This window comes from Aotus nancymaae, unplaced genomic scaffold (assembly GCF_030222135.1).
Source record: "Aotus nancymaae isolate 86718 unplaced genomic scaffold, 86718_ANA_hifiasm-v0.15.2.pri h1tg000006l, whole genome shotgun sequence".
Lineage (NCBI taxonomy): Eukaryota > Metazoa > Chordata > Mammalia > Primates > Aotidae > Aotus > Aotus nancymaae.
This window is the reverse complement of record NW_026988417.1, coordinates 38,138,980-38,159,165: the sequence shown is the minus strand read 5'-3', so window position 1 is coordinate 38,159,165 and position 20,186 is coordinate 38,138,980. Positions and strand designations below refer to the sequence as shown.

Sequence of the window (20,186 nt, the reverse complement as noted above, 5' to 3'; positions counted from 1 at the left end):
TTTCCAGAAAGAAGCCAGATTATTTTGATTCATAAAAATGTTTTTGGGGAAGCTCATTGAGAAACTTATTCTTCCTAAAAGAAGAGTGATACAGTCAAAGCAAACCAGAACCTTTATCACAAAACAAAGAATTATATCCCTTCCTTATTTTTTAAATATTAAATTAATTAATTAATTGAGACAGAGTCTCGCTCTGTCACCCAGGCTGGAGTGCAGTGGTGTGATCTGGGCTCAGTGCAACCTCTGCCTCCTGAACTGAAGTGATCCTCCTGCCTCAGCCTCCTGAGTAGCTGAGACTACAGGCGTGTATTACCACACCCAGCTACCTTTGTATACTTTTGTAGAGATAGGTTTTGTCTTGTTGGCCAGTCTGGTCTTGAACTCTGGAGCTCAAGCGATCTGCCTGTCTCAGCCTCCCAAACTGCTAGGATTATAGGTGTGAGCTATCATGCCTGGTCTTTTAGGTTCTTTTTTTTTTTTTTGAGAGACAGGGTCTCACTCTGTTGCCCAGGCTGGATTACACTGGCATGTTCATAGCACACTGAATCCTCGAACTCATGGGCTCAAGTGATCCTCCCACCTCGGCCTCCCAAAGTGTTGGGATTACAGGCCTCGCCCAGTTTATATTTTCCTTTCTCTTTATCACAGGAGTTCTTAAGTACTTGTTCAGAAAATAATGCTCCTAAAAATTCCTTTGGTACACAAGTTTAATAACTAAAATATTAATCACTGTCTGTTCAGGAAGTACAGTTTTGTCATTTCTAATTAGTTAACTCTAAGATCTATGTTATGACAATTTCATATAACAATGAGTGTATTTTGGGGAATTTTTTTTTTTTTTTTTTGAGAGGTCTCACTTTATCACCCAGGCTGGAATGCAGTGGTGTTATCTCAACTCACTGCATCCTTGACTTCCTTGGCTCAAGCGATCCCCTCACCACAGCCCCCCAAGTAGCTTGAATTACAGGCGTATGCCACCAGCCTTATTTTGGGAAATTTTTAAAACATTGTTTTTTTTTTTTTATTATTATTAACAGTTGATCTCTAGTAGATTAGCTTTATTTCTGATGAATCACATTCTGTTAATATAATTTTCAGTATCAATATGTGACTACCTTAAAAGATTTTACTTTTCTTTAAAGCAGGGAGTTGTAAACCTAGATACATCAGGAGCTAAGACTAAGCAGGCAGATATTAAGGTAGTAGGGAGTGGTAGAGACTTTGTCATTTGAAAAGTCTTACTTCAGCTAAAGACACTCAAATTATAATTACTTTAAAGAATACTGTATCACGCACCTTAATTTGTGACCTTTTAATAAAATGGAGTTTTGAAGGAGCATTAAAGAGAATGGATAGTTTTTTTCTCTTTTGAGAAAGTGCTCTCATTTTCCTTTCGAGCTTTATTTTTATTTTAGTCTTTTAAATTTGGATTTTAGTTTTTAACTGCTTAATACTAACAAAATTTGAGAGTTGAGATAAAGGAAGCAGAAATAAGGCTTCTACTTCCAGATTTACAGGTTTGGATGAAGAGAGATAATTTTTATAGATATATTTTTATACCTTTTCATCTGTTTACTCATTTGTAACATGAAGTAATAAAACGTACCTCATTTGCCTTGGAAGTTTTGTGGATGAATGAATGACAGTTTATTATAGTGTTCTGCTAGTTTGGAAGGTGACCCTTAAACTTTTAATGGATTTTAACAACAGATCTTATGGTAATAGTTTTTCTATTATTTGTCACATTTGACACTTTTAAAATTTGTTTAGGCTCGAAAGAACACAGAAGAGGGAGAAACGTTTTCATCTGTCCAAGCCAGTTTAAGTAAAGCAGAAAAACATAAATATCCTCATAAAGGTAATACTAGCGGAAAAAAGTAAGATGGAGCATTGTCTTTATAGGATTAAATTCATGATAATCTTGTTTAAATATTTTATTCAGTAATTGCATATTGTTAGGTAGATATTATTTCATAGGACTATTAGAACACATTCAACTTAGATACTTTGAAAGCTCTTTGGATGCTAGCTGGTACAGAATGCTCATCTGCTCTATGATTATTGTGAGAAATGTATTATAGCTCCTGGCTTCTTGTTAATTTCCAAGAATAGTGCAATATGTGGACTTCAATATATAAAGATGAAGAACTAGATGTTTTGAGCTTTGCATGTCAGAGGTAGTCTCAGAGTTGGCTCATAGATGGCCAGGTTATCTTCAGCTCTCTTGCATATTGCCTGTAGGTCTTATACTTTGGTGGTCCTGAAAGCAAATCATCTGCTAGTATAGATGATCTTAGTCCTATAAGTAAATTATTTATAGATTTACTATAAACAATGTTTTTGACACTTTAGGACTTTGGGCCTTCAGGCTATATTCTGTGCCAAGATTACTCAGTTGAAAAATGAAAGAAAAGTTGATATTGGTTATCATTTTCCAAAAACAATAATCATGATCTTTTCTTTCTTCCTAGTAAAAACAGAACAATTTTCAGATGAAAGAAAGAGCTACAGTCCTAAGAAGCAAACTAAATATGAAAGTTCAAAAGAATCTCAGCAACATTCCAAGTCATCAGCTGACAAAATAAGAGAAGTTTCTTCTCCCAAGGCCAGTTCTAAGCTGGCAATTATGAAAAAAAAAGAAGAGAGCTCTTACACAGAAATAGAACCTGTTGCCTCAAAAAGAAAAGAAAATGCCATTGAATTGAAAGGAGAAACAAAAACTCCTAAGAAAACCAAAAGTTCTCCAGCTAAGAAAGAGGTAGGAACTTTCTAGGAAGTATAGTAGTCCCTCTTATCCATGGTTTTGGCTTCTGAAGTTTCAGTTACCTGTGGTTAATCATGGTCTGAAAAGATTAAATGGAAAATTCCAAGAATAAACAATTAATAAGGTTTAAATTGTGCACTCTTCTGAGTAACGTGATGAAATCTCTGGCCAGCCAGATTCATCTCACCCAGGACGTGAATCTTCTTTTTGTCCAGCATATCCATGCTGGATATACCACCCTGCCCCTGCCCCCGTTAGTCACTTGGTAGCTGGCTTGGTTATTAGATAGAAAAAACAGTACATGTAAATATATATAGAGTTTGGTACTGTCTGTGGTTTCAGGCACTGGGGGAGGAGAGGATCTTGGAACATACCCTCCTTGGATAAAGGGGCACTGCTGTATATATTTTGGGGCTGTGTGTTAGTCTGGATTTGTTTTCAAGTTTTATTTCTAATGACCATAAATCATTATAGTATTTTTAAGACATCTTATTTAGAAGCTGTTGTAGGATATAGAGTATTAATATAGCTAAGTAAGCCAATATTTATTGTTATTGTGTGTCAGATACTGTGCTAATACTTTACATATGGTAGCTCATATAATTTTTACAACAACCCTGTGAGGTATTTATTTTTATTATTCAACTTTTAAAGATGAGGAAATAGGCTGGAAGAGTTTAACTATTCCAAGATCACCCACCTGGTAAGTGGCAGGGCCAGCCTTGAAGTCGTCCTCTGAAGCAATATAACATAGTGGCTCCACACAGGCTCTGGAGCCAGTTTCAAATTACAGCTGGGCCCCTGAGCAGGTTTGGTCACCTCCCCTGTTTGTGTTTCGGTGCTGTTTGTAAAATAGGAATAATAATAATAGTACCTAATGACTTCATATGTAAAAACACTTAGAGCAGTGCCTGGGACCTAATAAGTGCCATCTTAGATATTATTATTAAAATGATTGTTATTTCAATTAGTCCTGAATTTATTCTTTTTTATTCTTGTATATAGTGTTGAGTTACTGAAATTATTTTTAAAGGAAAAAATAATGAGATAATGAATATCTTTGAAAAGTTTTGCTATGAAATATATTTGAGAAATGAATGGTCTCTGAATCTCCAATTTGCAACTACTTTAGATTCATGAGGAGAAACCACTATTCATTCATGCCTCTTAGGCACTTAGGATTAAAAGTAGAATATTGTCTATTTTAACTGGGCATCACCGTTATTTTTTAGTGCAGAACAGTAAAATGGTGATGATTTCAGAATGCTGCTCTTGTGGCCAGTGCTTATAAATACGCTTAAAGGAACAATTAACTTTTTGGTCTCATATTTTTCTTCACTAAATGCTTATCTGGTAGATGAATGATTTTCTTCAGGCACACTAAAACATGTTCCATTTACAGAGGCAGTCTATTTTTACGAAGAAAGAGGAAGTCTTTAAATGATACTCTTCACTGTAGTTTTTGAAGTTAGAATAGAAATAACTCAGAATTTAAGCAGTTTTGGTTGGAAACAGCAAATAAAGTCTATTTAATAAATTTAGTTGGTGTTGGTCAAATAATTCTGACTTCATAAATTGGGTGTCCTTCAAAGTTATAAGCTGTTTATCATTTGGAATTCTTTTCATAGAATTAGTGTCATAAATTAATCATTTTCCCATGTTGGTATGCACTGGACTCTCTTGTGAAATGTGTTAAAAATATGGAGTTTCCTAGGGCATGTGGTATGGGTAGCTCATTTTAATAAGCTCCTCATATGATATGAATGCACACCAACATTTGAGAACCATTGTTGGAAAGTAGGGTTAGATTTATGGCTTATCCACCTCTTAGCCAAACCAGCCTAACTATTTTATTGGTTAAGCCATTTCTTTATATAGAAGTATTATTTTGTCTACTCTCGAAAGGATTTGGGATTGCTTACAAGTTAAAAATAATGTAAAATAGGAAGTGGAAAGTTAACAAACATCTTGTAGTGGTTCTTAAATGAGAACTATCTAGGATATTTTTTCCCCCACATAAAAACATTCTAGCCATACCCATATCTCTGAAAGAGAAATTTGGAGGTGGATCTCGGGATGCGTAGTTTGAAAAATTTCCCCAGGATTTTCTGAGATATACTCATGGTAAATCCCCTGAGAGAAATAGAATGGGAGAGATTAAACAGCATAGAGAACATGTCTTCTCTTTGGAGTAAAGCTTATCCCTTCTTTGAGCTGATGTTTATATGAAGCCGTAGTTTCTCTGACTGGAATGCTTATATCCCTAGGGATGCAGGCTGGTGGTTTAGGGGCATGCAAGTCATAGGATTAACACAGGATATCTTCTCAGGCGATCAGGTTTACTTGGGGAAAAATGTATTTTTCTGTTAAACATGGATATATGGATATATCATGGAATAAAATTTAAAATTCAGATGATTTTCAAAAATACTTTCCATTTCTTTACTTGGAGCTGGCAACTTGGCTTATTCCCCTAATCTGCCCTGAGGTGTGTGGCTTTAGAGAGTGGAAAGTTTTGAGAAGGGCTGTTGCAGAGATGTTCATAAGTCAGTTCTCTTTAAGTTAGGAAGTACTTATATAGCTAAAACTGTTAATTTCATGACCAGACATACAAGTGACATAACAAAAATAATGTTTATTTCTAGATATGTATTTTTAATTTTGCATGAATTTTGTATGGCTTTGTTCATTTTCCTTTCCCTCTTCGCAAAGTCTGTAAGTCCTGAAGATTCTGAAAAGAAACGCACGAATTACCAAGCTTATCGAAGCTACTTAAATCGAGAAGGTCCCAAAGCTCTGGGCTCCAAAGAAATACCAAAGGTAAGAATACTGAGAGAGCATTGTGGGTCCTCTGCCTTGTGGGTCCATGTACGTATTCACTATGCTTATAGCAGCAGCAGATTAATAATTAAAAATTAGCAACAGAAAAGCTTCAGTTACCATCTTCATGAATTAGGGATGTTTATTCACTTTATGAATCACTGCTTGATTCTTAGAAAAGTTTCCCTTTAAATAACAGCCCTAGAAAGGCTGGGCTTTGAGAATATACCAGTGACAAGACCAATGCATTTTGCTTGCATGACACTTACAGGCTAAAGAAAGAGATAGTAAAGAAATAATTTAATTATAATTGGGATATGTGCTTTGAGGGAAAAGTCTAAGATGCCCTTAGAGAGTATAACAGAGGAACCTGGTCCTGGGTGGGGCATGTGGAATGTGACATTTACATGGAGACTTGAAGGGATTCAGCAGGTATGAAGGGGTTGTGATGGCATGGTGGTCTGGGCAGAGGGACCAGAATGTGTGATGTTCCTGAAGGGGGAAGGTTCTTGCGTGGTATGTTTGAGGAATTGAAAGAAAAATGATGTAGTTGGAGCATGGTGACCGAGGGGAAATGACTTCTAGCTAGAATGGAAAGTGGAATTTAGGGGGAGATGTTTTGTTTATGGTAGGAGATATTTGAAGCATGCTTTTTGCTAATGGGATAGGTCCTACCAGAAAGGGAGAGATTGAAGTTTACTTACAAAAGAAGGAGAATCAATTGTAGTATGAGATTTCTGAGAAGGCAGGAGGGGAGGGGATATATATACAATGTATGTATAAATTTAATTTTCAGTTTGCTTGGTATACATAACTACATATGGAGATTAATAGTTCCCCTAATAAAGAGAGGGAGAGGATGGTATAGTTGGGACTGGGGTAGGGAGCGGGACAGTCAGCCTTAACTGGCTAATGGGTTTTATGGGAGGCTGCAGGAAGATGCCAGTCCTGCCTCCTGTACATGGGTATGAGAGACCAAACAAGTTCTGCCTGAGAGGACTTCAGGCAAAGTGGTGCCCTGAGGGGACAGCCAGGTTTCACTGGAGGCAAGGCTATGGAGGGAATGTTGGAGAAGAGGTTGAGGATATTGGGTAGTTGGCTGCTCCTGGAGTAAGAGCTTAGACGAGTTCTAGAATAGAAGAGTTTGGAAGGGAGGCTAGAAGTGCTAAGATAAGTAAAAAGATAATTAGAGCCATCGTGGGTGATAATTTGGGAGATAATAGCTATTTGGGATATGGGATAAGGGGCTTGCTTGCATGTGCAATTTTTCCAGGGTCGTTTTGAGTTTGTTCAGAAGTAGTTTAGTTCCTGTAGTGTTACAGTAGATCATTTCCATCCACGAACCATAAGGACTTCAAAGGACCTGAGATGTTGTTAGTCAGACCTTTTCTTTCCAAGCACATTCATAGCTATTTCTTTTTGTCTGAGAAAGAGTCTTCACCTGAATGGTGCAGGATTGAATTTACATGGGGGCATTCTTTGAATTTTGGTTGGCTGCTTCTTTTCAAGCCTGATTTAAGTTTGTTAATCTCAATTCTCTATTAAAAGAGTAATAAGTAACTTGGAATGTCATGTATAATTTTTATTTATTTTGTTTGGTGGTATAATTTTATTGAACCATTGTAAAAATCTGTAACTATACACAGTTCCAATTAAGATTTAATGTCTTTTTCCATCCAGCTGTCTTTGGCAAGTATCTCTTATATTATATTATATATTATGAGAGTTATCGTTCCAATCCAGAGATAATATGATCTTGCCTTTAAGTTACTAGCCAGTTGTTAGATTTACTACCACAGAGTCATGAGCAAAGAGGAGGGCAGGAGCTCACACTTGCTTAGCTTTTTAGAATCAAAACTTTCCCTTTTAAAAAATAGCAATAGTTGCCTTTTTTTCTTCTGTTTTTCCCCTAAAACAGTACAGATTTTTATTAAGCATTACAAGTTGCATTCGATAGCCTTCAGATATGCCACACCACAGTCCGTCGGCAGACCATCTAACCCAACAGTGGTTCATTCTTGTACAATCCATGAGTTCGGGGAAAACTCCCTTCAACTTACAGTTAAGATCTCATGTAGCTCTTGTGGGCAGGGATTGGGGAATTATACCTCATTTCTGATCACTAATGTAATGAAAAGCATCAGAAATATATGAAAATGATAAGAAGTGATTGTGACTTTACATTGTTTGGAAACACTACCAGAAACATCAAAATGATAGAAGTTTACTTGCTTCCATTAAATTCTTGTTGGGAAAGTTCTCAAGAATAAGCAGTTTCCTGAATAGCAAGAGTTTCTGCAGATGGATTGCATTTCGTTGTTTATTTACAGTTATGCAAGTTAACTAGTAGTTTAGATATGAAGAGGGCATAATGGGAAATAGTATGAATGGGTAATTTTAATAGCTTTGCTAACAGTATTGGATGCATGTTTTTCACTACTTGTTTTGTAAGTTTATTAAATGTTAGCCATATCAAAATTTCTTAGGATCAGATTTCAGTTGGTACTTATTTGCTGTAAATTTCCAGCAAACTTCCCATGCCAAGGTTATTTATGATGTCAAATGAAAAAAATCAACTTCCTGCAGTTTCGATGCCAAATGTTTCTTTGGAAAGCTACCGTGTAATTTCCTCTCTGCTTGAACATTTTGGTTTTTAGGGAGCTGAAAATTGCTTGGAAGGCCTTACGTTTGTAATCACAGGCGTGCTGGAGTCTATTGAACGAGATGAGGCCAAGTCTCTAATTGAACGTTATGGGGGGAAAGTAACAGGAAATGTCAGCAAGAAAACAAACTACCTTGTCATGGGTCGTGATAGTGGACAGTCCAAGAGTGATAAGGTGGGTACTGCTGTGTTCTCAACACCATGACACCTCCTGCTTGCCTTGGCATGCTCTTGATGTGATTTGCCCTTTACTCAGAGTTAAATGAAGGAAAGAAATAGAAAAGTAATTTCTTGCCCACATTATTTCTTCTCCACGGAAGTGTTACTGACTTCGATGCTAGGATTTTGGTTTTCCATTGGAAGGCATAGTTCTTGTTTACTTGACTTTTTCTTAGTGTATTTAGTTTAAATCTTTTTTTATTTTTGAAGATAGAAACAAATGCAGTTTTCTTTTTCTTCCAATCTGAAGTATTCCTATATATGCCACTGTATACACCATCTTAGGTTTTTTTTAAATTAGTGCTCTTAGGGAAAGAATCAGCCACCTATCAGGTAGGATTCTGTTTAAGCTCTAAGTAACAGAATACCTGATTAACTGTGGCTTAAGCAAACAGCTGCTTACTTTCCTCACAAGAATTCTGGAGGTATTGCTGGGATAGTTCAGCAGCTCAATGATGTGGTTCCTCTGTCTCTGTCTTCTTTATTGTGTTAGCTTTTGTCCTCATGAACATTGCCTTGTGGTTGCAAGGTAGCTGCAGCTCTAGCCATTTAAGTTCTTATTCAAGGCAGGAAAAAGGGAACAGTGGCAAGCTGTCATAAGATGCTGTGACTGGCCTGACAAGAGTTTTCCCAGAAACACCTCTTACAGAATTTCACGTCTCATTGGCCAGAGCTGTCACCTGGCCGCTCAGAGCTATATGGGAGGTTGGGAAGAACCAAGACGTTTCTGGTTGCCTTAGACCAGTCATAATTCATCACTTGGAGGACACATTGGAGTCCCATCAGCAGGGAAGAAGGTGGGGGAAATGTCTGCCATATGTATTACATATGGGAGAAGGTATGAAGAGCTGGTCTTAGGCCCTAGTGGCATTGCCCCTTCCTAGGGAAGGAAAGGTAAAGCAGTCTATGAAAGTAGTAATTCCTGTGCCAACCTGCTACTCTGAGGGATTGTGCCTGTTACTTTTTCTTTTCAATGTTATTTTTTCAATAAATGTGCTATTTTTTGTTTTTCTTTTTTAATTCCAGTGTTATCTAATTTACCTGTGGTTTTTCACCTACTGATAGGCCCTAGAATTTTTTGTTTTGTTTTGTTTTTACAGAAAGGAATGGTAGGATGCAGTTTTGATGATTTGCATTTTTAATTAACAGGCCGCAGCCTTGGGGACAAAAATTATTGATGAAGATGGCCTGTTGAATCTGATTCGAACTATGCCAGGCAAGAAATCCAAGTACGAAATAGCAGTTGAAGCTGAGGTTCGTATAAAATGAACGTGATTTATTTAAGTTGGTGTATAGTAACTTTTTAATTTCATAGACATATGTTGTGGGTGGATACAGGCTTGTTGGCCGAAAGATTGACTTCCCTGTCTACCACAAATGAACCACCTTAGTTCCTTTTGAGCATCTCTGCTTCAACGTGTCTACTTTGTTGTCTTTCCTTATCTTTGTCAGGGAATATGAGTAGAGAAAGAGAGGACAGTATATTGCATATAATGTATTTACTTATTAAACTTTCCTTATTTTCCATATTATTATTATTTAATTTTTTGAGATAGAGTCTAGTTATGTTATGTTACCCAGGCTGGAGCACGATGGTGCGATCTCTGCTTGCTGTAGCCTCTGTGTCCTGGGTTCAAGTGATTCTTCTGCCTCAGCCTCCTGAGTAACTGGGACTACAGACACCTTCCACCATGCCCGGCTAATTTTTATATTTTTAGTAGAGATGGAGTTTCACCATGTTGGCCAGGCTGGTCTTGAACTCCTGATCTCAAATGATCCACCTGCCCCGGCCTCCCAAAGTGCTGGGATTATAGGCATGAGCCACGGTGCCCAGCCATATTCTCATGTTGACTTTATGCAAAGGTTATTGTTTAAGAGTTCCTTAAAAAAATGAATAAAACAAAAGGCCAGGCGTGGTGGCTTACGTAATCCAAGCACTTTGGAGGCCAAGGCGGGCAGATCACCTGAGGTCAGGAGTTCAAGACCAGCCTGACCAACATGGTGAAACCTCGTCTTAAAAAAAAAAAAAAAGAATTCCTTAAAGGATATGCTAATAGGTATCAGCATGATAGATTTGTTTTCAATTAGAACTATATTAGGACTTTTTAAGTTGTACAGACACCTAGCCTATATGGGAAAAATGTTGGCTCACATAACTAAACTACTGGCAGGGAGGGTCTAGTCTTTGAACTACTGGATCCACAGACTACAAGGCTTTGAGAACCTCTTCAGTTTCTGTCTCTCTGTTTCTCCTAGTTAGCCTTATTCATTCCCACTGTATACCAGCCTTTTTTACACACAGGACACAGGATTGCCAGCATCTCAAGATTTTAATGTTCCCAGTTCTGTCACCCAAATGACAAGATGGTCCTCCTAGGTTTTCAATTACATAACCATAGCATAGTTATAAAAATCAGGAAATTAACATCGATGCCATATTGTTAACTAAGCTCTACACGTTATTTGGACCTTACATTTTCCTGGTCCTTCTTCTCTTCCAGGGTCCCACACTGCATTTAGTTGTGTCTTCTTAGTCTTCTCCAGTTGATGACATTTCTTTAGCCTTTCCTTTTCTTCCTACAATCTTGACACTTTAATGAGTAGTGGACAGTTTTGTAGAGTGTCTCATTTTGGATCTATGATGTTTCCTCATGATCACATTGAGGTTACACATTTTTTTCTAAGAACACCATAGATGTGATATTGTGTCCTTCTCAGTGCATCCTATCATAGGTACCAGATGTCAATATGTCTTCTTATTAGTGAGGATAACCTTGATCGTTTGGTTAGGATGATTCAGCATCCTACTGAAACTAATGCTGGATTTCTCCACTAGTAAAGTGACTATTTTTTCCTTTGTAATTGATAACTATCTTTGCAGGAGAGGGAGATACTTTAAGACTATGTTAATATCTTGTTTGTCCTTAAACATTCATACACTAATTTTAGCATCCACTGCTAAAGAGGCACTTTTTTTTAACATTGAGATATTACACACTGTAAAATCCACCCTTATAAAGCATATAAATCAGTGCTTTTTAGTATACTAACAAGAGTATGCAACCATCAGCACTATGTAATTCCAGAACATTTTCATTACCCCCAAAAGAAACCCTGTACCCATCAGCATTCACTCATTATATCCACCCCCTGGCAATACTGCTCTGCTTTGTCTCTATGGATTTTTCTATTCTGGACATTTCTTATTTATTTATTTTTATTCTGGACATTTCATGTGTAAATAGAGACATTTGAATATGTGGCCCCTTGTGTCTGGCTTCTTCCACTTAGTATAGTGGTTTCAAGGTTGACTTGGGTTGTGGCATGTGTCAGTACTTCACTCCTTGTTATGGGTAAATAATGTTTCATTGTGTAGATACACCCTATTTTGTTTATCTTTTTTAGTTGATGGACATTTGGATTGGTTCCATCTTTCAGCTGTAATATGGTTATGAACATTTGTCTACAAGTTTTTGTAGAGGCATTAACTTTTAATTAGAAAACTTAAGTCTCTTAACACTGTGCCTTGTTTTTTTCAAACTGAAATTGGAGTACTTACTGCTTTTAAAAAGCCAACATGTTCTCACTTTTAGAAATTGCATTTGGGTGCTTTCTGGTGTGTTTGTTAATTTTTGTAGTTTAGAAGGTGGTGATTTCCACAAACAGGAAAGTCTACTGTGAAAAGAACTTCAGCCCAAGCTGAGTAGCCCACGCTGAGTAGCCCACTTGGATATCTCTGATTGCTGTCTGTAGTACATTTAGCAGGATAGAAATCTGTATGCTTCATCAGATTTCTTTTTTTCTCACCTTTCTACTTTTTAAGATGAAGAAAGAGTCCAAACTGGAGAGAACACCGCAAAAAAATGCACAAGGAAAAAGGAAAATTAGTCCATCTAAAAAGGAATCAGAATCTAAAAAGAGCAAGCTGACTTCCAAAAGGGACAGTTTGGCAAAGACAATAAAAAAGGAAACAGATGTGTTTTGGAGAGGCCTGGATTTCAAGGAGCAGGTGGCCGAGGAGACAAGTGGTGACAGCAAGGCTAGGAATTTGGCTGATGACAGCAGTGAAAACAAAATGGAAAATTTGCTCTGGGTGGATAAATATAAGCCAACCTCGCTCAAGACCATAATTGGACAGCAAGGTGACCAGAGCTGTGCCAATAAACTCCTACGCTGGCTCCGAAACTGGCACAAGAGTTCTTCCAAAGATAAAAAACACGGTGATTTTACAACCTCATTCATATTTGTATATATGTATATCAACATGTGATTGCTCAGTGGCACATATATGAGAAAATCTAATGGTTCATTCATCTGTCAGCAAGCATTTATTAAGAGCTTGATCTGAACCCAGGTGCAGTACTAGACCCTGCTGGTGGTGTTGTGAACAAAACAGCCCCTCTCAGGAGCTCACAGGCAGTTGGGGAGGCATATCTGAACCAGCCATTAAAATATATTGTGCCAAGTACTGCTATAGGGGTAAGTCCAGGGTGCTGCGAGGATGAGGATGTGTGGTCAGGGCCAGGGTGTGTGTGCTCGCATCCTGGAGGAAGGGATGGCTAAGCTCAGACTTGGAACCCAAGTAGGAGGTAGCTAGGCAAAGGGAGGGGTGGGTGTTGGTTGGGAAAGAGTATGTATCCCCAGGTCTGAAGCCATATGAGAGCAAGACTCTGAGTGGCAAGGGCACTAAGAGGAAAGGCGTGAATACATAACCGAGGCTTGTATGCAGGGAAGTCAGCCTAAACTCCCAGTGGCAAGCACGATTTGCTCTGGAAGGCCTGAGAGTCCTTTGCTTCTGTAGTTTCTCTCCTTGTTTATGATGTATTTGTCGTGGAGAGTGAAAAGCCACAATATATATTTGATGTCCAAAGTACTTTCAGAACTGTGGTTTCAGATCACAAATGTTTTAGTAGTGTTTTCAACATAGACCAGTGATGACTAGAGTGCCGATCATCATTGCCGATGAGGCCTGTTTATTTATAACAGATAATATATTGTAATGATACAGGACTAAAGTTAAATCACTTTTTTTTTTTCATTCTGAAACCTCATAAAATCTGCCTTAAAAGAGGGGACAGGCATTTCATGTGCCTGGATAATACATTTTTTTTTTTTTTTTTGAGACAGAATCTCACTCTTATCACCCAGGCTGGAGGCAGTGGCACGATCTCGGCTCACTGAAACCTCCACCTCCTGCGTTCAAGTGATTTTCCTGCCTCAGCCTCCTGAGTAGCTGGGATTACAGGTGTCCACCACCACGCCTGGCTAATTTTTTATATTTTTAGTAGAGACGGGGGTTTCACCATGCTGGCCAGGCTGGTCTTGAACTCCTGACCTTGTGATCTGCCCACCTCAGCCTCCCAGAGTGCTGAGATTACAGATGTGAGCCACTGCACCTGGTCGAGAAGACTTTTTTAAAGCTTCAGGTAAACTCTAGTCCCTGTCTCCATGCTTTAACTATTGTCTCGGTCAGTTATTGAGTATGAATTGAGTGTGACATATGTGCCAGGCACTCTTGTGGTGAGGGGAGGGAGAGGGCTCTAGTGTTGATTGTCACAAGATAGTTGCAGACACAGCATCTTCAAGTCATTTTCTTCTTCTTGTGACCATGTAGCTGCTATGCGTACATTTAGTGAAGCATACCTGGCTCTGTGCTCAGCCATTCCGTCCTCACAGTATCCTTACCAGCAACTTTACTGTTGTTCTACTCGTCTCACAAGGAAGGAGGCAGGCAGAGACGGGCTAAGTCACTTCTAAAGTACCCACGGCTGGCAAGAGGTGGCATGAGGATGGATGGAGTCTGGATCGAGCCCAGGCAGCCTAATCCTTGGCCTGTGCATTCATAGGAAAGGAAACTCATACAATTATTATTTCAAATCAAGAGCTTTAAAACCAGTTAGTTTTAGTTTTTTATTTTGGGTGGGGGTGAGGTAGGAATTAGAATGTCACTGAAGGCTCTGGAAACTTGTTTATGCTTTGTAGAAAATATTCTGGAAATGTAAAACTAAACTGGAGGACTGCTCTCTATGCGAAGTTTAGGCACAGCTATTCCTGCCATGCCTGAATTTCTGTTAGGCAATACAGGTTAACACTCTGGAACTTCTTTTTTCCTAGCACCAAAGTTTGGTAAATTTGCCGGCAAAGATGATGGCTCTAGTTTTAAAGCAGTGTTGCTGTCAGGCCCTCCAGGTGTTGGCAAAACCACCACAGCTTCCCTGGTGTGTCAGGTGGGTGCTTTGTTGCAGTGTGGTTGGACCGATAACCTTAAGTGGTCATGGCTAGCGGATAAAAGTGTGTGCCCACGTGTGTGCGTGTGTGTGGTGTCTATATATAAACTATGTTGGTTCTGGTGATCTTTGTCATTTTTATCCTTTTAAAATATTGGTAATTATAATAGTACCTATGAACGAGGCAATGTGCTAAGCACACGGGTGTATTATGGATAACAAAAACATGTATTCTAGACTCTGAAAGATGGAAATATCTTAATGCCCTTGTAATAATTCGATGTATTCAATAATGATCTGTCCTGTCATCATCCACACATGTCACATGAAATAGGCTTAGGGAGGAGGGTGGAGGCCCAGTTTGTACCCAGGTAGCCCGACTCAGGGTTCTGCTTTTCAGCACTGTGTGATCCTGCCTTCATTCCTGTTGTCTCTATTGTGGCTGACTCCCTGTAGACAGTGGGACAACTTGACTTATGTAGGCACTAGAGCAGATCAGATTTCATGTGTTGGTATCAGAATGATGAAATAAGAGATTAGAAATTTCTTGTTGGATTTCTCAATCCTCTGCTGCATAAGCTTGTGGTTTCTTTTGGTCTTTGTTGTATGCGTCTGTGCATAAAATTTAAATACAGATTTCATCTGTTTTCACTGTATTTATAAACAACAAAAAAGCAAAACTATATTTTTTTCCTAGCCTCTACAGTTGTGAACACAACTTTTTTTTCTCCCTTTATTATTATCATCATGTTTTTTAGGAATTGAGTTAAGACATAAGCTGATCAGTTTTGGGAAATGAATCAGAATAATTTAAATTTTCCTGATTTCAAAGAAAAATTGTTTATTGGGATAGCTTGACAAAGAATGATTTAACTTTATAAATTATCTTAGAGAGGATTAGTTTTTAGTATCTTCATTTTTAACTTTTGTTTTGTTTTGAGATATAGTTTCACTCTGCCACCCAGGCTGGAGTGCACTGGCATGATCTTGGTTCACTGCAACCTCTGCCTCCTGGGTTCAAGTGATTCTTGTGCCTCAACCTCCTGAGTAGCTGAGACTACAGGCATGTGCCACCATGTCCAGCTAAGTTTTTGTATTTTTAGTCGAGTTGAGGTTTCATCATGTTGGCCAGGCTGGTCTCGAACTCCTGACCTCAAGTGATCTACCCACTTCAGCTTCCCAAAAGTGCTGGGATTACTGGTGTGAGCCACTGCACCTGGCCCATATCTTATAATAGATTAACTTTGTGTCTGATATTGAATTCTTGGGATGATTATATTTAATTCTTTTTTGAGGACTTTAAGTAGTAAATTTGGTAAAATTGTTTGTTCAAATATATTCTTCCAGATTAGCAATTTCAGCTGAAGTTTAAAGACCAAACTTATTTGTGTTTATATGTGTCTGTTTTATGTATGTATATGATATTCTAAAAATTTCTAATATTGTAAGGCATACTGTAGTTAATCTCATTGTCTGTTAATATCATACTTTATATTTTTACCTATAGTTTTTGTGATTTTTATACCCCGTTTCTTTCTTAACTGGCCTTTCTTAGTGGGGTTGGTGTAGTTAATTCGTATTGTGCCATCAGTGGTTTCCAATATTTTGATTAGGAGTTGGGATACAGCTACGTGGAACTGAATGCAAGTGACACCCGAAGTAAGAACAGTTTGAAGGCGATTGTTGCTGAGTCACTGAACAATACCAGCATCAAAGGCTTTTATTCAAGTATGTGGCTTTTTGAACTGCTGTTGTTGTTATGTAAGAAAAATATGTTCATTTCAATGTTCAGTAACCAGTATTGAACACAGGTTGTGTGCCAAGCACCCTATTAAATTCTGGGGCTAACAAGAGAATAATAAAGTCCTCAGATGTCACTCTTATGGGGTAGTATCTTACCCTTTCATAGGTCTTAGAGGTTTTCGAGAATATGATAAAAATGTGTACATGCACATATTTATGTGTTGTTTATATGATTTTAGAGGATTCACAGGTGAATCCTGTAAAGAGAGAAAGAAAATTAAACTGTATGTAATACAGTGTGATGAGTAAGGTATTAAGACCAGCAGATGAAGTAGTAATTATGTTTGGGGCATTGAGTAAAAGGGGTGGTAATTGTTTGGAAAGACCTTGAAGAATGAGAAAGAAAACCATTTGGAGGTGGAAGAGGTTATTGCAGGCAAAAGTAGTAGAAGAGAAGATGGTGTGCAAGTGCCCACTGTGTTTCAGGTTGTAGCTGAGTTCATGGAAAATAAGATATTCAAATGAAGGACCACACAGGGCCTATTTAGAGCCGATACTGTGTCGTTTTGTCACCTGAATTCTTGGTGCCTTCACATTGTTCAAAATAATTTGCTCAGGAAATATCACTCTTAGACATGGCGAGTGGGAGGGTAAATTGGTACAACTCTGGAGAGTAGTCCGGCAATATTTCTCAAATTACATATACCCTCTAGCCCAGAAATTCTAATTGCTGGAATTTAGCATTTATTATACTTTCATATGTGCAAAGTGGCATATATATGCCATATAGATAAGGATAGCTATTTAGTATGATATAATAGAAAAAAGCCTGGAAGCATCCTATATATTTCATTAATAGATAGTGATTAAGTAAAGTGTGATACAAGTGTAGAATGGAATATTAAATTGCCTTAAAAAATGATGTGTCCTATAACTACAGATAAAGTATGAATTACCAAAATACATAAAAATGACAAAACTGGCCGGGCATGGTGGCTCATACCTGTAATCCCAGCACTTTGGGAGGCCGAGGCAGGTGGATTACCTGAGGTCAGGAGTTCAAGACTAGCCTGGCCAGCATGGTGAAAACCCGTCTCCACTAAAAATACAAAAATTAGCTGGGTGTGGTGGTGCGCGCCTGTAATCTCAGCTACTCTGGAGGCTGAGGCAAGAGAATCACTTGAACCCGGGAGGCAGAGGTTGCAATGGGCTGAGATCGTGCCATTGCACTCCAGCTTGGGCAACAAGAGCAAAACTCTGTCTCCAAAAAAAAAAATGACAAAACTCAGTTGTATATTTTTATGCATTTATGTGTAGAATATCTCTTTAGGGACATATAAGAGACTATTGTTTGCCTCTGGGAAGGGAATTGGGGTCTGCAGTGGAAGGGGTGGCAGGGAGAGTTTCTCTTCACTGCATATTCTTTTTCTTTAACAACACTCTAGTCCAACGCTGCATATTCTTATAGTGTTTGAAGTTTAATATGTTTTATCTAACTTTCTACAGAGAAGCAGTTTTTGAACAATTGTTATTTTGTTTTTGTCTCATCTCGTTGCTCCTCAACCTGGGTCAGATGGAGCAGCCTCTTCGGTAAGCACGAAACATGCTCTCATCATGGACGAAGTAGATGGCATGGCAGGCAATGAGGATAGGGGAGGAATTCAGGTAATCCAAGTGGTGTATTTTTGCAGTTTCATTACTGATATTTAGATTCTTAAAACATCGTCATTCTCCTATTTATAGCAGTTAAGGCATGTTGCTGAGGAGATATTTAGAACCTAAACTACCTTGTGTGGTATTTGTCATTTTTTAAATAATTATTTTTGTGTTGCAAACTTGCCTTTCAGGAATTAATTGGCCTGATAAAACATACTAAAATTCCCATTATTTGTATGTGCAATGATAGAAATCATCCCAAGATTCGTTCTCTGGTTCATTATTGTTTTGATCTTCGTTTTCAAAGACCTCGGGTTGAACAGATTAAGGTATGATGACTGAAATTTTTTTCCATCACATTAGTCTATTTATTTAAGGGTCAGTTTTTAAAAGTACCTGATAAATATTTTAAAAATATCTGATTATATGAGTTTAAAAAAATCACTGAAGATTCCTCCCTTGTCGATCTCAGGGTGCTATGATGTCTATTGCATTTAAAGAAGGTTTAAAGATTCCCCCTCCAGCTATGAATGAAATAATTTTGGGAGCCAATCAAGATATCAGACAGGTAAATTAAATACATATTATGTAACAGTTGCTGATTATTTTTAATTAATTCTTTCAAACTTGTAGGGATGGGGAACAATGGGATTTTCCTATCTTGACATTGTCTTACTTGTGATTCTTCTAGGTTTTACATAATCTGAGTATGTGGTGTGCACGAAGTAAAGCATTAACCTATGACCAGGCCAAGGCTGATTCTCACAGGGCCAAAAAGGATATCAAAATGGTAAATAAATTTCCATGTCTTAGTTACTTTCCCAAGCCAAAACACTTGTTGTTCTCTAGGTAGCTGGATAGAAATAGTTAATATAGTTTCTTGATATGCCTATGGAATCCAGGGATATTTATAGTAAGAAGTACAGACAGGGCTGGGCGTGGTGGCTCACACCTATAATCCCAGCACTTTGGGAGGCCGAGGCGGGTGGATCACGAGGTAAAGAGATGGAGACCATCCTGGTCAACAAGGTGAAACCCCATCTCTACTAAAAATACAAAAATTAGCTGGGCACGGTGGTGCGCGCCTGTAATCCCAGCTACTCGGGAGGCTGAGGCAGGAGAATTGCTTGAACCCAGGAGGCGGAGGTTGCGGTGAGCCAAGATCGCGCCATTGCACTCCAGCCTGGGTAACAACAGCAAAACTCCGCCTCAAAAAAAAAAAAAAAGTACAGACAGTTGCTAAAAGTGTTTCTAATTCAAATGAATTTTTTCTCAAAGATTGTCAATGTCTATTATAAATTTTGAGAAAGGGATACATTTTAAATTATACTCATGCTTCAACAGTTATAAAATGGGCTTTTCCAGAGTTCCTTATCTTTGGCTTTCAAATGCTCGGAATGGTTTTGCACTGTTCAGAATAATCCATGTCAAATGGTTTAGTTTAATAGCCTCTCTGAAACTAGAAGTCTGTATCAGTTACTTCTGTGTTGTATTTTACCTAGTTGCTAATCAGAATTTATCATTAGAGCAATGATTAAGCAAATTCTAAAAAAGTTAATACACTTTCTTATTTATTTAAATTTTTAAAATTTTTGGTAGAGACAAGGTCTCGCTATGTTTTCCTGACTGGTCTTGAATTCCTGGCCTCAAACAATTCTCCTGCTGTGGCCCCCAAAGTGCTGGATTACAGGTGTGAACCACCACCTCTGGCCTATACCCTCCCTCCCTCCCTCCTTCTTTCCTTCCTTCCCCCCATCCCCTCCCTCCCCCACCCACCCTTCCTCTCTACCCTACCCTCCCTTCTAACAGAGTCTTCTTCTGTAGCCCAGGTTGGAGTGCAGTGGCGCAATTTCAGCTCACTGCAACCTCCGCAAGCAGTTCTCCTGCTTCGGCCTCCCGAGTAGCTGGGATTGTAGGAACGCACCACCTTACCCAGCTAATTTTTGTATTTTTAATACAGACGGGGTTTCACCATATTGGCCAGGATGGTCTTAAACTCCTGACCTCGTGATCCACCTGCCTAGGTTTCCCAAAGTTCTGGGATTACAGGCGTAAGACATCGTGCCCGGCCTACGCTTTATTTTTTTAGAGCAGT

The 20,186-nt window shown here is 38.4% G+C and overlaps 1 protein-coding gene across 2 annotated transcripts in view; it reads left to right on the top strand.

Moving 5' to 3' along the window:
• The window catches only part of RFC1 (replication factor C subunit 1), an 83,820-nt gene that overhangs the window by 51,891 nt on the left and 11,743 nt on the right, over positions 1–20,186 (top strand). The window contains exons 8-19 of one of the 2 annotated variants that reach the window (XM_021675655.2): positions 1,771–1,858; positions 2,472–2,758; positions 5,477–5,584; positions 8,242–8,421; positions 9,615–9,719; positions 12,289–12,685; positions 14,580–14,692; positions 16,306–16,420; positions 18,009–18,100; positions 18,283–18,420; positions 18,564–18,659; positions 18,783–18,881. In XM_021675655.2, the coding sequence (XP_021531330.2) occupies positions 1,771–1,858; positions 2,472–2,758; positions 5,477–5,584; positions 8,242–8,421; positions 9,615–9,719; positions 12,289–12,685; positions 14,580–14,692; positions 16,306–16,420; positions 18,009–18,100; positions 18,283–18,420; positions 18,564–18,659; positions 18,783–18,881 (1,818 nt within the window). The remainder of the gene's footprint in view (positions 1–1,770; positions 1,859–2,471; positions 2,759–5,476; positions 5,585–8,241; positions 8,422–9,614; positions 9,720–12,288; positions 12,686–14,579; positions 14,693–16,305; positions 16,421–18,008; positions 18,101–18,282; positions 18,421–18,563; positions 18,660–18,782; positions 18,882–20,186) is intronic. The other variant, XM_021675656.2, reaches the window with a different exon arrangement.